Genomic DNA, 11,219 nt, shown 5'->3' with positions numbered 1-11,219 from the left:
CCCAGTCCGTCTCCAGGGCAGAGGGGCTCCAGCTCGTGGAGCATCTTTGCGGCCGCCTCTGGACTCGCTCCAGCGGCTCCACATCCTTCCTGTGCTGGAGCTGGACAGAGTGCTGAATATTCCACACCCCAAAGGTGGTTTCTCTTCAGTCTCGTGGCCGCTCAGACGGGGTCCTGACAAGAACAAGCATTCCCGTGTCGTGGGATCAGCGGGAAAGCGAGCATGAGTTCTGTGGATGCTGTGCTGCGTGGGCAGAGCTGCCATCAGCAAACCACCCCCAATGTGCCCTTGGATACCCCGACCAAGCACCAGCCACAGCCTGGACTGTGGCGTGGATCCCCTGTTCCCACTCCTGTGCCCATCCCTGCACAGCCTGGAGTCAGTCCCTGCCCTCTGCCCGCCGCTGGCAGCTCCGGAGGAAACGCCTGTCCATGAGGATCTGCTGCAGCTCGAGATAAAAACCACACGTGCTCTTTATCCGGCAGCAGCAGCCGGAGGGGAGCACGGCTGCACAGGCGGGGAGGAGGATCCCTGCCTGTGCTGTGGGCCCGGGAAGGTGCCTGGAGGCCAGGGGGATCTGAGAGCATGTGGGTAGGGGTTTCCACCGCCGGGAATCTGGCAGGTTTCCCTGGGGAAAAGCAGGAGTGAAGGATGCAGTGCGTGGATCCCACTGTGTGTGACACTCAGCTGGTGTCCCAGCAGGAAAATCAGAGCATCCCACCTCTGCTTTCGCCATTCGGCATCACCGATGGAGCGGAATGTTCCAGTGGGCAGTGGAAACGCTGTTCCCTGTCTCTGTAAATCACCCTGCCCGGATCCCTGGGGAGCGCGGGCACCTCGCTGCGGGCAGATATGGAGGCTCTGGGTGGTTCTGCTTTTCCCTCCTGCCCCGGGCCTCGGGGGCACGTGTGACCTGTGAGCCCTGCTGGGGCAGGAGCAGGACGGGGCAGGGGAGAGCCCTTTGTTAAGGGCTAAGAAGTGAAATGTTCCCACGGTGTGACCTGACACCTTCGGGTTCGGCTCCAGATAGTCTCCCCCGGTGGGGCCCCATCCTGGCTGGGATGAGATGGAATGTGACCTCGCTTTAGCCCGGTGAGAAAAAAAAAAAAAAAAAGCAGTCCTGCCTTCCCTGCCCTCCCTTCCCCTTCCTTCTTTCCTTCCCCTTCCCCTTCCCTGCCGCCCCGCGCGGGCCGGGCGGGGCCAGGCGGAGTCTTCCTCCCTCGACGGGATCCGCCGCTGCCGTCTCTTCTCGCCGGAGCCCGAGTCGGAGCCGGGCAGCGCCGCAGGTAAGGGGATGCGGGCAGGCAGGATGGGCAGGGCATGCAGGGCAGGTAGGATAGGCAGGGCACCAGCAGGGCAAGTAGGACGGGCAGGGCACAGGCAGGACGGGCAGGGCATGCAGTGGGCAGGTAGACTAGGCAGGGCACGGGCAGGGCATGCCGGGGGCAGGCAGGACGGGCAGGGCACAGGCAGCTGACCCCTCTCCCCCACGGCATCGTGTCCCCCCCCACCCTCGGGGTGCCGGAGCGGGACGGGGGCAGCAGCCGCGGTCCCCGTGGAGGAGGGTCCCTGCTCTCCGGCCCCTCCGCCCCACTGAGCTGTTAACTCCGTGACTCAGTACGGGGTACAGGTGGAGGGGACACACACAGGAGGCTCCCCAGGAGGGGGGGGCTCTGGCTGACCTGACCCCACCATTCCCCCATGCGATGACCCACTGATGAGTGACCAGCGGGATGCCCGGTTGTGGCTTTGCTTTATCAGCTCCTTTATCAGTGATAGCAATTAATAGGGAAGTTTTTCCCTAGGCTTTCATCCAGGGCTTCCAAAGCACGCTGTAAATCCCGGGGCTAATCGAAGGAGCCTTTACCAAAGGCTCTCGGAGGAGCCCGAGGTGAAAGCTGGACTTGGCCACAGCCAAGAGAGCAGCGGGTTGCTCAGAGCAGTGCGGACATTCTGTCTGTGGGAGGGATGGCGGGGGCTGCCCCATCACCCCTCTGCCTCTCCCTCGCAGGATGGACCTCCCCGACCTCACAGGTGCTGCCGCCCTTCCCAAGCACATCCTGGACGTCTGGGTCATCGTCTTGATCATCCTGGCTACCATCCTGGTCATGACGGCGCTGGTGCTCTGCCCGGCCACCGCCGTCATCATCTACCGCGTGCGAACTCACCCCACGCGCAACGGCGTCGTGTGAGCCGTGGGCACCGGGGCACGGCCGGCCCGCCAGGCAGGGGGCTGCAGCCATGGGACCCTGTGCCAGGGACCCCACAGAGCCCGATGGGGCACCCTGAGAGCTGGAGGGACAGGCAGGAGCCAGGGCCTGCCCCTGTGCTGGCCACAGGCTCTTGCTGGGTGAACCCACTGCCTCGTGTTGCCCCCCGAGCTCGCAGGGACCGTGGCAGAGGTGGCAGCACAGGCAGCAGTGTGACTTCGTGTTCGTGTCCAGCTAGAAACGACTTGCTCCCGTGAGGCAGGGAGACTAGTGTTGCCTTCACTGGTGATCCCATCCCAGGCAAGCAGCAAGAAGTGGAAATGCCGGGCAAAAATTATTTCTTCTTTGGAGTCCCAGCTCTCAGGGTGTTTGGAAAAAAGGATCAAAGCAAGATGGATGTGGCTTCTGGCTGAAAGCATCGGTGACAGAGCCCATCCTGGCTGCATCTGGAGACGTGCATCTGGCACTGACTTCTCTATCCGTTATCTGCTGAAATCATAGGAAAATCTTATGGGGCTCTTGGTTCCTCTGGGTCTTGTGTAGCAGAGAAGTGTGTGCAGCTCCTGCCAGCCTGTCTACCTGCACGCTGGCTGCGCTCCCTGCTCCTGATAGCGAGAGGCCCCACCATTCACCCAGCACACCAGCCCCACTGGGGGGTCTGTGCGCCTCTCACCTGGGCAGGTAAAGCGGGAGGAGCAGGTTTGTGCCCAGTCAGTGGCAGGGGACCATGTAAGCTCTTGCATTGCTCTTTGTTATGAAATAAATGGACTTTACCCTACATGTGAGCATGTCGTGCAGCTCTGTCCACACTACGGGCGGTGTCCAGGTGCCCGTACGCAGGATCTGAGATACTTTGCAGCCTCTCCTGAAGCCCTGTCTGTGCTCCTGCACAGACACCTCCTGCACTGTTTTGGCTCGAGGTGCTGGGGTTCTGTCTGGCCTTGGAGCCCGCCAGCCCAGCCCCACACTCTGGGAGGGCAGACCTCAATTGGGCAATGGTTGTCAGACAGCGGGAAGGATCCCTCAGGGCTTTCTGACAGTGGTGATGGCTGGTTTCCTCCCACTCGGGTGACCAGCATCGCTTCTCCCACACCAGCCGCGTGCCGGGGTCAGCGGGGCAGGAGCAGTGCTGGGGCTGAAACTCTGTCCTGGTGACTCACGGCAGGAAAGGTCTCAAGTAACAGGATGAGTCAGGGATGTGGGAGAACGCTACGGTGATGCTGGTGGGAATTGTTTAAATCCCATTTTGTCTACTGGAAAGAGCAACCAGCCCTGCAGTGTTCAAATCCTGTCTCGTCCCGTGTGGCTTGATCCACGGCAGCTGGCATCTGATTTGGGTTGGGGTCAGAGGGGCTGGCGATTCCTGGGGAAGCAGGACCTTGGGCAAACACCTCCCACCCCAGGAAGGGAGCCCAGCACAGGGATGCAGACCCTGCTGAGCAGAAATGCCTGCACTGCAGCCACAGGCTGTGGTTGTGGTGGGAGGAAAGGGAATGTGTGTTCCTTTCCCAGCCCAGAAACAAATTTCCGTTTCAAGCTGTTGACTCTCTCTTTTCCCTCTGAAGTTGCAGAATTTGAGGCAAATAACCAGAGTTAGTTTCCTGTTGTTCCTCCTCTCTCCCTCCCGTGCTGGCACAGCGCAGCAGCAGCTGGAAGACATTACAGATGTGCAGGGTGGGAGCAGCCCCAGCTCTGCTTTCCCCTCCCCTGCCCCACCCCAGCATTGCTTCCCTGGAGACACTGAGGGGATGGCCAGTGGCATCTGGCACCAGGAATGGGAGCTGAGCAGCTTCGCTGTGAGAGGAACAGGGAAGAAGCCACAAACATTGGAATGGTTTGAGAAGGAAGCCTGGTTTGGAACAAAACACGAGGGAAAGCATGGAACACCTTCCCCCCCTGTCCATGAAACCATACCCAGTGGCTGCTCCCACCTCTGTGTGCCCCTTGGAGCAGCCAAGGGATGTGAGAGGTTTCCTTTCATGGCGTGAGTTTTCTGGAAAGTTTCAAGTCCGTGGCAAACATTTCCAGGAAAGGCCTTGGAAAGAGGGATTTGCTTGTAACAACAACAAACACGGAGTGAAATGGCAGCTAGGGGGAAAAGCAGGGAGAAGCCAGGACATTTTTTAGGTAGAGATGGGGAGAACAGATATGGACTGAATTTCCAGCAGAGTTGAGTTGGAAATTCCTCCTCCAGGATGGACTAAGATAAGCAAATCCTCCCGCAGCCCTGGCTGCAGCGCCTGAACAGTGCTGGAGCTCAGAGGCAGTGTTTGTCTGGTGTTTTGCCAAGGAAAAAAGGCTTTTCCTGCCTTTTGAGGAGCAGACACTGTGGCAAGCAGGCACGATGCAGGTGCTGAGGTGATTCAGCATCCACTGGGATGCTTTCCTAGAGGTGCTGGAGTGTGGCAAGGAGCTTGCTGCTGGCTCATGGGGGCTGCTGCTGGGGGATGAGATTGGGGCAACTCCAGCGGGGAGCAGGGGATGGAAGATTTTGGCCTTTGGACAGTCCCCCTTTGCAGTGGGAAAGGGGGGGAAATTGAGTCAGTGGCATTTCTGCAGGGGGACAGATCTTACCCTGCAAGAGGAAGGGATGGCAATGGTGGAGGGAGCAGCAATCAGGCCATAGCCTGGGGGCTGTGAATGCACTCGGGACAGGGGGGGTCTGTACTCCAAAGGGTGTTGGGCACCATGCCCAGCAGGGAGGCTGCCATCGAACAGGGAGCACATGGGCTGGGGCAGGGAGGTGAGGGCTGGATGAGCTGCTGGCCAGCAGCGTGGGGAGGCCTGGTGCCCAAAGAGCTGGGGCCTTTTGCCTGGCAGAGCTTGTTCTGCCTTTGCCTCCCATTGCACACCTAGAACAAAAGTTCAGAGGCTGCCCTGGGACTGATGCCAGGCCAGGCTGCCAGAGGGAAGCTGCCCTGCTGCTAGCAGGGTGGTGCTGCCTGATGCTGCCCAAGCGCCTTGCTGCTGTCCTGGCACTGCTGGCCTGTCGCTCTACATGGAAGAAATTCCTCAGTCAGCTCTGGGACTGCTGCTCAAGCTCGTCGCCACCACCCTGGCACACTGCTGGCACTATCCCTGTTACTTTACATGGCAGAAACTGCTTGGTCAGTTCTGGGACAAGTCCAGCCAGCAGCAGTACACGGTCCCCACCCCTGCTTTCACTCTCTGTGCTCAGCTGTGGCCCTGCAGCCTGGCACAAGATCTCTGCAGCCCCTGGCCCGCAGCTCAGGGACAGCCAGAGAGGCTGGTGGCGGCAGCAGCATGGTGGCCATGGGGCTGGAAGCTCCTGGCCTCCCGCCTCAAACTCCTGCCAAACATCTGCAGCAGGCGGGGGCTGGCTCCTGCCCAGCTCTGGTGGAAAAACAACCAGGGAAGGAGGTTCGTGCGAGGGTCAGCCCGCCCAGCATGCCTGCCATTGGGGGTGGGGGATCCCAGTCCTACAGGGTAGTTGCTGGAGCCACCAGCACCCTCAGCTCTGCCAGGCAGCCTCCAGCACGGCAAGGCAGAGACGGTGAGGACACTGGGTGACACTCCCAGGTTGCTGTGGAAGCTCAGCGACAGAGAAGGGGTCCATCAGCTGTGGCTCATTAACTACTCCTCCATCCCCACCTCCACCAAGGCTGATTTGGCACCGGGACCCAAGGAGAGGGGACTTGGAGAAACAGGTCCCTTATTTTTATTTTTATTTTGACTTCAGGAAAACTCAGTTCAGAAGTAGCTCAGCCTTTCCCTGTGCATGGCAGGGGTCAGGGACACGTGGAAGGGACACAACCACACGGTGCCACCACTGCACAACCCACGCTACTCTTCTGGCCCCCGAGTCCTTATTGACCAGGAAAAAGCCACCAAAGCCCTACCCAGGCAATTAGGGGACATAACTAGAAGTGGGTGGCTGCTCCCAAGGTGGGAGCTAGTGGAACAGGGAGCACAGCCCTGAGCAGCTCCTCAGGTCTGTCCCAGCTCTGTCCCAGGAGGTGGCTCCAGCCCTGGTCAGGCTCAGCAGTGTGAGCTGGCTGGGGAGCAGGGCACTGTGCCAGGCTCACACTGGTCCCTGTGGGCTGCAGGATGCACAGAGGTGCAAGCAGCATGTTGGACAGGAGCTGCAGCCCCAAGGCCCTGTGGTCCCAAATCTCCCCAGAGCCTGGGAAGTGGCTGGGGAATGTCAAACCTCTAACAGTGGCTCCTACAGGTTCCCCATTTTTGGCAAGGAGTCACCTTACTCCCCCACATCCATGACGGTCAACTGGAGCATCCCTGGGGCCAGCCTGGCTGTTGGTACCTTGTGATGGGCTCTGGGCAGTCTCCAGGCAGCAGCTGAGCATCTTAGGGGTTTGCCTGAACCTGGGAAACACACCACACCCCATGCCAGGGCAGGGCTAAGCCACTCCTCCAGTACCAGTGCAGGTTTAAAGCTTTTGGAAATACTGCCAATGATGGAGGGACCTACAGCTGCCCTGCTCTAAAGGTTCCCTGGATGCCTGAAGGATGCACCCGACTTCCAGCCCTCCCACACCAGCTGAGGCTGCATTTGGAGCCAGACAATATCAGCCTTTCCAAGGACACGGTGTTCCTGCTGGTGAAAAACATGGATTGGGAGATTGCTCCCAGCCTCCTCTTAACTCACATCCACACTCCCCTTCCCTGGTGGCATCTCCAGCAGCCTGCTCGCTGACACCATTGTGGCAAAGCTGGCCCTGCTTTCTTGCAAAGCCAAACCTCCTGCTGGCACTCCTGGTGCCCCCAGGGCTTACCCACTGCCACCCCATCCTGTCCTGCATTCCAGGCCAGCCCCCATCCCAAACCGCAGTTTCCCAGCCAGTTGATTCTCCCACCAAATGAGCTTTGTTGGGGGATTTCAGGGAATTGACACCTCACCAGGGATATTTTCCTTGGAGACAGCCCAGGGTAAACGTTTGCGTTCCTTGCCTATGCAAACAGGACCCTGGAAACTCCTGCCCCTGGGGACACCAAGGGCTGAGGGACAGCAGTGACCTGCCCTTGACCGCAGCAGGGTCAGTGTGGAGACACAGCCCCCCGAGCTCCAGAACAGCCCCCCCAGGAGGAACCCTCCTCCAGGGCTGCTTCCAGCAACACCCTAATTTACAGCACACCAGGGAGAGAAGCAGGATCAACCTTCCCCAGCTCTGCCCTTGCAGCCACTGAGGGAAACACCTCCCCAGACGCCCAGCCCGGCCTCCCCGGGGATGCTGCTGCGGGTGTTTAGTCCCTGTTGCTCGGGTGCCAGCACCCCACTGGGGGAAAAATGTCACCTTGGCTGGGTGCCCTGTGCAGGATGGGGCACCTCTTCCCTGCGACACTTCTCTCCCCCACTCACTCCCTCTGCCCCCCTGTCCCCTCTCCATCCCCCGGTCCCTCTCTCCACCCACTCCCTGTCCCTCTCCCCCCGCACTTCTCCTCCCAGTCCGCGGGTTTATCCCGGCTCGGATAACTTGTTGCATAAACCCTCCGCACATGCCGCTGCCCCGTGTTCCCGTGGGTGCCCCCGGTCCCTGCCAGGCCGCGGTGCCACCCCGGGGCGGTGTCCGTCCGTGTGTCCGTGTGTCCGTCCCAGAGCCCACACGGTTAACGCGGCCCCGGCCCGGCCCCCCCCGGCCATTGGCTCCCCCGCCGCAGCCCCGCAGCTATTTCTTGGCCGCCGGGCTCGGAGGTGACAGCAGGCGACAGCAGCGCCGGTCCCCGCCGCTGGCCCCGGGCTGTCAGAGGGGTGCCCGCACCCCGCACCCCGCGCCCCGCCATGGGGGGCTGCTCCCGCAGCGCCTGGATTTTGCCCCTTTTCTTGGCTGGGCTCGTCCAGCCGGGGTGGAGTGAGGAGAGGGTGAAGGTAAGAGGCGGGGGGCACCCCCACGGGGGCTGTGAGGGGGGTGACAGGGGGTTGTGTGACACGCTGGGGACCCGCCTGTCCCCAAGGCTCTCTGCAGGGCTCCCCGGGGCAGGAGAGGGGCACGGTGGCCCTATGACACCCCACCTCCCGGCCCTAATACACACTCACGGCGTCTGGATCACGGGGAGGGGGATTTTCCGAACTAGTTCTTGCCAACGGGCAAGAATCGCTGTGCTGGGGTTGGGGACAGACGAGGACAGAGCCATGTGTTCCCCAGGTGACCTCCGCAGGGGCAGACCACGGAGATTTTCTCCCATGCACATCGTCCAGGGGGGTTCCCCCGTTTTTGGAGGGTGTGGAGGTTGCCGTGTCCCCGCAGTCCAGCGGGCAGGGGACAGGGGTGACTGTCACCTCCCCAGCCAGGCTCTCCACCCTGCCTGCCGGGACCCTACAGCCCCACGGAGCCTCCACTCCCCAGGCACAGCCCCTGTGACTTCACCTCCTGCCAGCTCCCAAAATAGCCCCTCCGTGCACTTGGCTGAGCCTGAGTTCCCTGGTGGGGGGACAGGAGATGGGCTCCCCCGAGTTAACCCCTGTGGCCCCACGTGAAGGGGCTGCTCCAGCCCGGCCCTTCCCAGTGCCACCCTGATCCCCCTGTGCTGCCCCTGCCCCCCAGGGGTGTGGGGACGTGCTGGTCCTGCTCACTTGCCCACAACTCCCCTTGTTTTCCAGCCTCTCCCCTTCCTGCTGCTCCCTGGCCAGTAAACATTCCCCCATCTGCAGCTGGGCCCGCTGCCCGGGTGTGCACATGTGTGAACACACGTGTGCATCTGCATGAGCAAGCCAGCCTGTCCCACCACTGCGACCTTGGCATGCTGGAGCCTGGCTGCTGCCAGCAGTATTTGGGACAGGGGACAGACACAACGCTGGCAGCTGCACTCACAGCCAGTGCCAAGGCTGGGCCTTATGCTCTGGTGCCTGTGGGGATGGGGAATGGGGTGGCGGGCAGCCCCCCAGCCTGCTCCCACGGGATGCTCCCCGCCCCACAGGTGGATTGCTACAAGTCCGTGAAGGACACCATCTACAACTATGGCGCCATGACCATCGATGGGGACGAGTACATCCCCTTCGAGAGGTACAGGGGGAAGATGGTGCTCTTCGTCAACGTGGCCACGTACTGAGGCCTGACCCTGCAGTATGTTGGTAAGAGCCCTGTGGGGTACAGGTACAGGCACCCCGGGCTCAGGGCAGGCAGCCCAGGAGCGGGGGGTGTCACCCAGGTGTGCAGCCTTTGGCACCTCCCTGCGGCCCGTTCTGCTTCAGGGAGCTGGGGGAAGGGATAACACATTCCGAGGGAGGTGGGTGCAGGTGTGGGGGTTTGCCTGATCCCCTGCTAACCCACCCCTGGCTCTGCTTGCATGCAGAACTGAATGCACTACAAAATGAGCTGAGAGACCAAGGGCTTGTGGTCCTCGGCTTCCCCTCCAACCAATTTGGGAAGCAGGAACCTGGCCAGAACTCAGAGATCCTCCCTGCATTGAAGTGAGTACTGTGGTGGGGGCTGCAGGGCACCTGAGCCCCCTCAGCTGTTCTGGGGTCCCCAGCCAGGTGGTGGGTGCATAGGCTGCAGCTCCTGCTGGCTGTGACATCCCTCCCAACCTGGGACTGTGGCCCCCAAAACAAGGGGTTTTGGGGTCCCCTCACCCTCCCCTGTGCAACACCCAGAGGTGTTCATTGCACAACCTCCTGCCCACCCTCCCCTTGCAGGCATGTCCGGCCAGGAGGCGGCTTTGAACCCAATTTCCAGCTCTTCCAGAAGGGGGACGTGAATGGGGCCAAGGAGCAGAAGGTCTTCACCTTCCTGAAGGTGGGTGCCATGACAGGGGGGAGGATGAGGGGGCAGCACCCAGGTTGTTTTTTGGAGGGGCAAGGCAGTGACGAACTGGCCTTCAATTGCAGAACGCCTGTCCCCCGGTGACGGAGGAGTTTGGGAACCCCAACAAACTCTTCTGGGAGCCTCTGCGGATCCATGACATCAAGTGGAACTTTGAGAAGTTCCTGGTGGGGCCTGACGGCGTGCCCATCATGCGCTGGTACCATCGCGCCAACATCGAGGTCGTGAAGAACGACATCGTGGCCTACCTGAGGCAGCGGCAGGAGCAGCAGGACAAGTAGAGCTGGCATGAGTGCCGGCATCCTCCCCTGGCTGCTTCCTCATCCCTTCCCTCCCAGGATGCTCCCTAGCAGCCAGAGCTAAACACTGTCCCCTTCCATTGCTGCAGTCTCTGTCACCCCCCAGCCAGGATGCTGGGCCGGGCAACCCTGTGTCAGAGACCTCAGCAATGGGAGCGGGATGTTTCCAATCAACCCTGTGTCCCATCTCCACCCCTGGTGATGTCGTCTCCTGGCCTCCAGCTTGCACTCCTCCACTCCACCATCCCAGGCAGTGGGAGGATGCAGGGGCCGGCTGCCCCCGTAGCAGAAGACCACGTCTCCATGAAGGCTCAGCCCGAAAGCCCCTGGCACGGGGCGGGCCTGGCCTGATTCTGCCGAGCATGGAGCAGCTCTTTAGTGCATTCAAGCTGCCCCTGGTTCTGGTGCACAGACGTGCTGCTCTCCTGGTCGGGGGCAGCTGACCCCTCACCCCCCACCATAGAAACACCAAATAAAGGCTCTGCAAACGCACAGCCCACTTCTTGGTGGGGTAGAGAGGGAAGAATGGGGAGGGCACAGCAGCCAGCCTGGGGGGAGCAGCTCCTAACTGGAGAAACTCCCCTTTTTTTTCCCCCAGGCAAACAAGGATTTACCATCACAGTCCAACATTTGGGGAGAGGAGGGGCAGAGGGTGTAGAGGTGGGCAAAAGAGACTGGAGGCGGGACAACCCCCAGTGAGGAGCATGCCAGGCTGTCACACACGTGACAGCCACAGTTACACAAAGAGGGTTGTGTTACACAAAGGGTTGTGTTTGTTTTTTCCCCTCCAGACCTGTTTTCTGGAGCAACATTTGCTGTGCAATGTGAAGGACTGTCCCCAAGGCCATTGCTGCACAGAGAGGCAGACGGGACAGTCAGGGCCTCCCTGCTCTGGCCGAGGTGTGGGGCAGGAGGGGGAAGGGTGAGGGGCTGAGCCCAGCACCCAGAGGGAGGTAGGGGGGCACGCACTT

At 61.1% G+C, this 11,219-nt stretch overlaps 2 protein-coding genes across 2 annotated transcripts; both read left to right on the top strand.

The window, feature by feature from the left end:
- The first annotated feature begins 144 nt into the window (after positions 1 to 144).
- SMIM3 (small integral membrane protein 3) lies at positions 145 to 2,978 on the top strand. The gene is made up of 2 exons (XM_050311968.1): positions 145 to 1,286; positions 2,012 to 2,978. The coding sequence occupies exon 2, from the start codon at positions 2,013 to 2,015 to the stop codon at positions 2,190 to 2,192; it is 180 nt and encodes a 59-aa protein (XP_050167925.1). The 5' UTR covers positions 145 to 1,286; position 2,012; the 3' UTR covers positions 2,193 to 2,978.
- A 4,909-nt stretch (positions 2,979 to 7,887) lies between these two features.
- On the top strand, positions 7,888 to 10,740 carry GPX3 (glutathione peroxidase 3). Its single transcript, XM_050311966.1, has 5 exons — positions 7,888 to 8,055; positions 9,105 to 9,258; positions 9,480 to 9,597; positions 9,823 to 9,922; positions 10,015 to 10,740. The coding sequence occupies exons 1-5, from the start codon at positions 7,969 to 7,971 to the stop codon at positions 10,228 to 10,230; spliced, it is 675 nt and encodes a 224-aa protein (XP_050167923.1). The 5' UTR covers positions 7,888 to 7,968; the 3' UTR covers positions 10,231 to 10,740.
- The last annotated feature ends 479 nt before the right edge of the window (positions 10,741 to 11,219 follow it).

This window comes from Myiozetetes cayanensis, unplaced genomic scaffold (genome assembly GCF_022539395.1).
Source record: "Myiozetetes cayanensis isolate MyiCay16 unplaced genomic scaffold, myiCay2020 scf17, whole genome shotgun sequence".
In the NCBI taxonomy this organism is placed as follows: Eukaryota; Metazoa; Chordata; class Aves; order Passeriformes; family Tyrannidae; genus Myiozetetes; species Myiozetetes cayanensis.
This window is presented reverse-complemented; position numbering and strand designations above follow the sequence as displayed.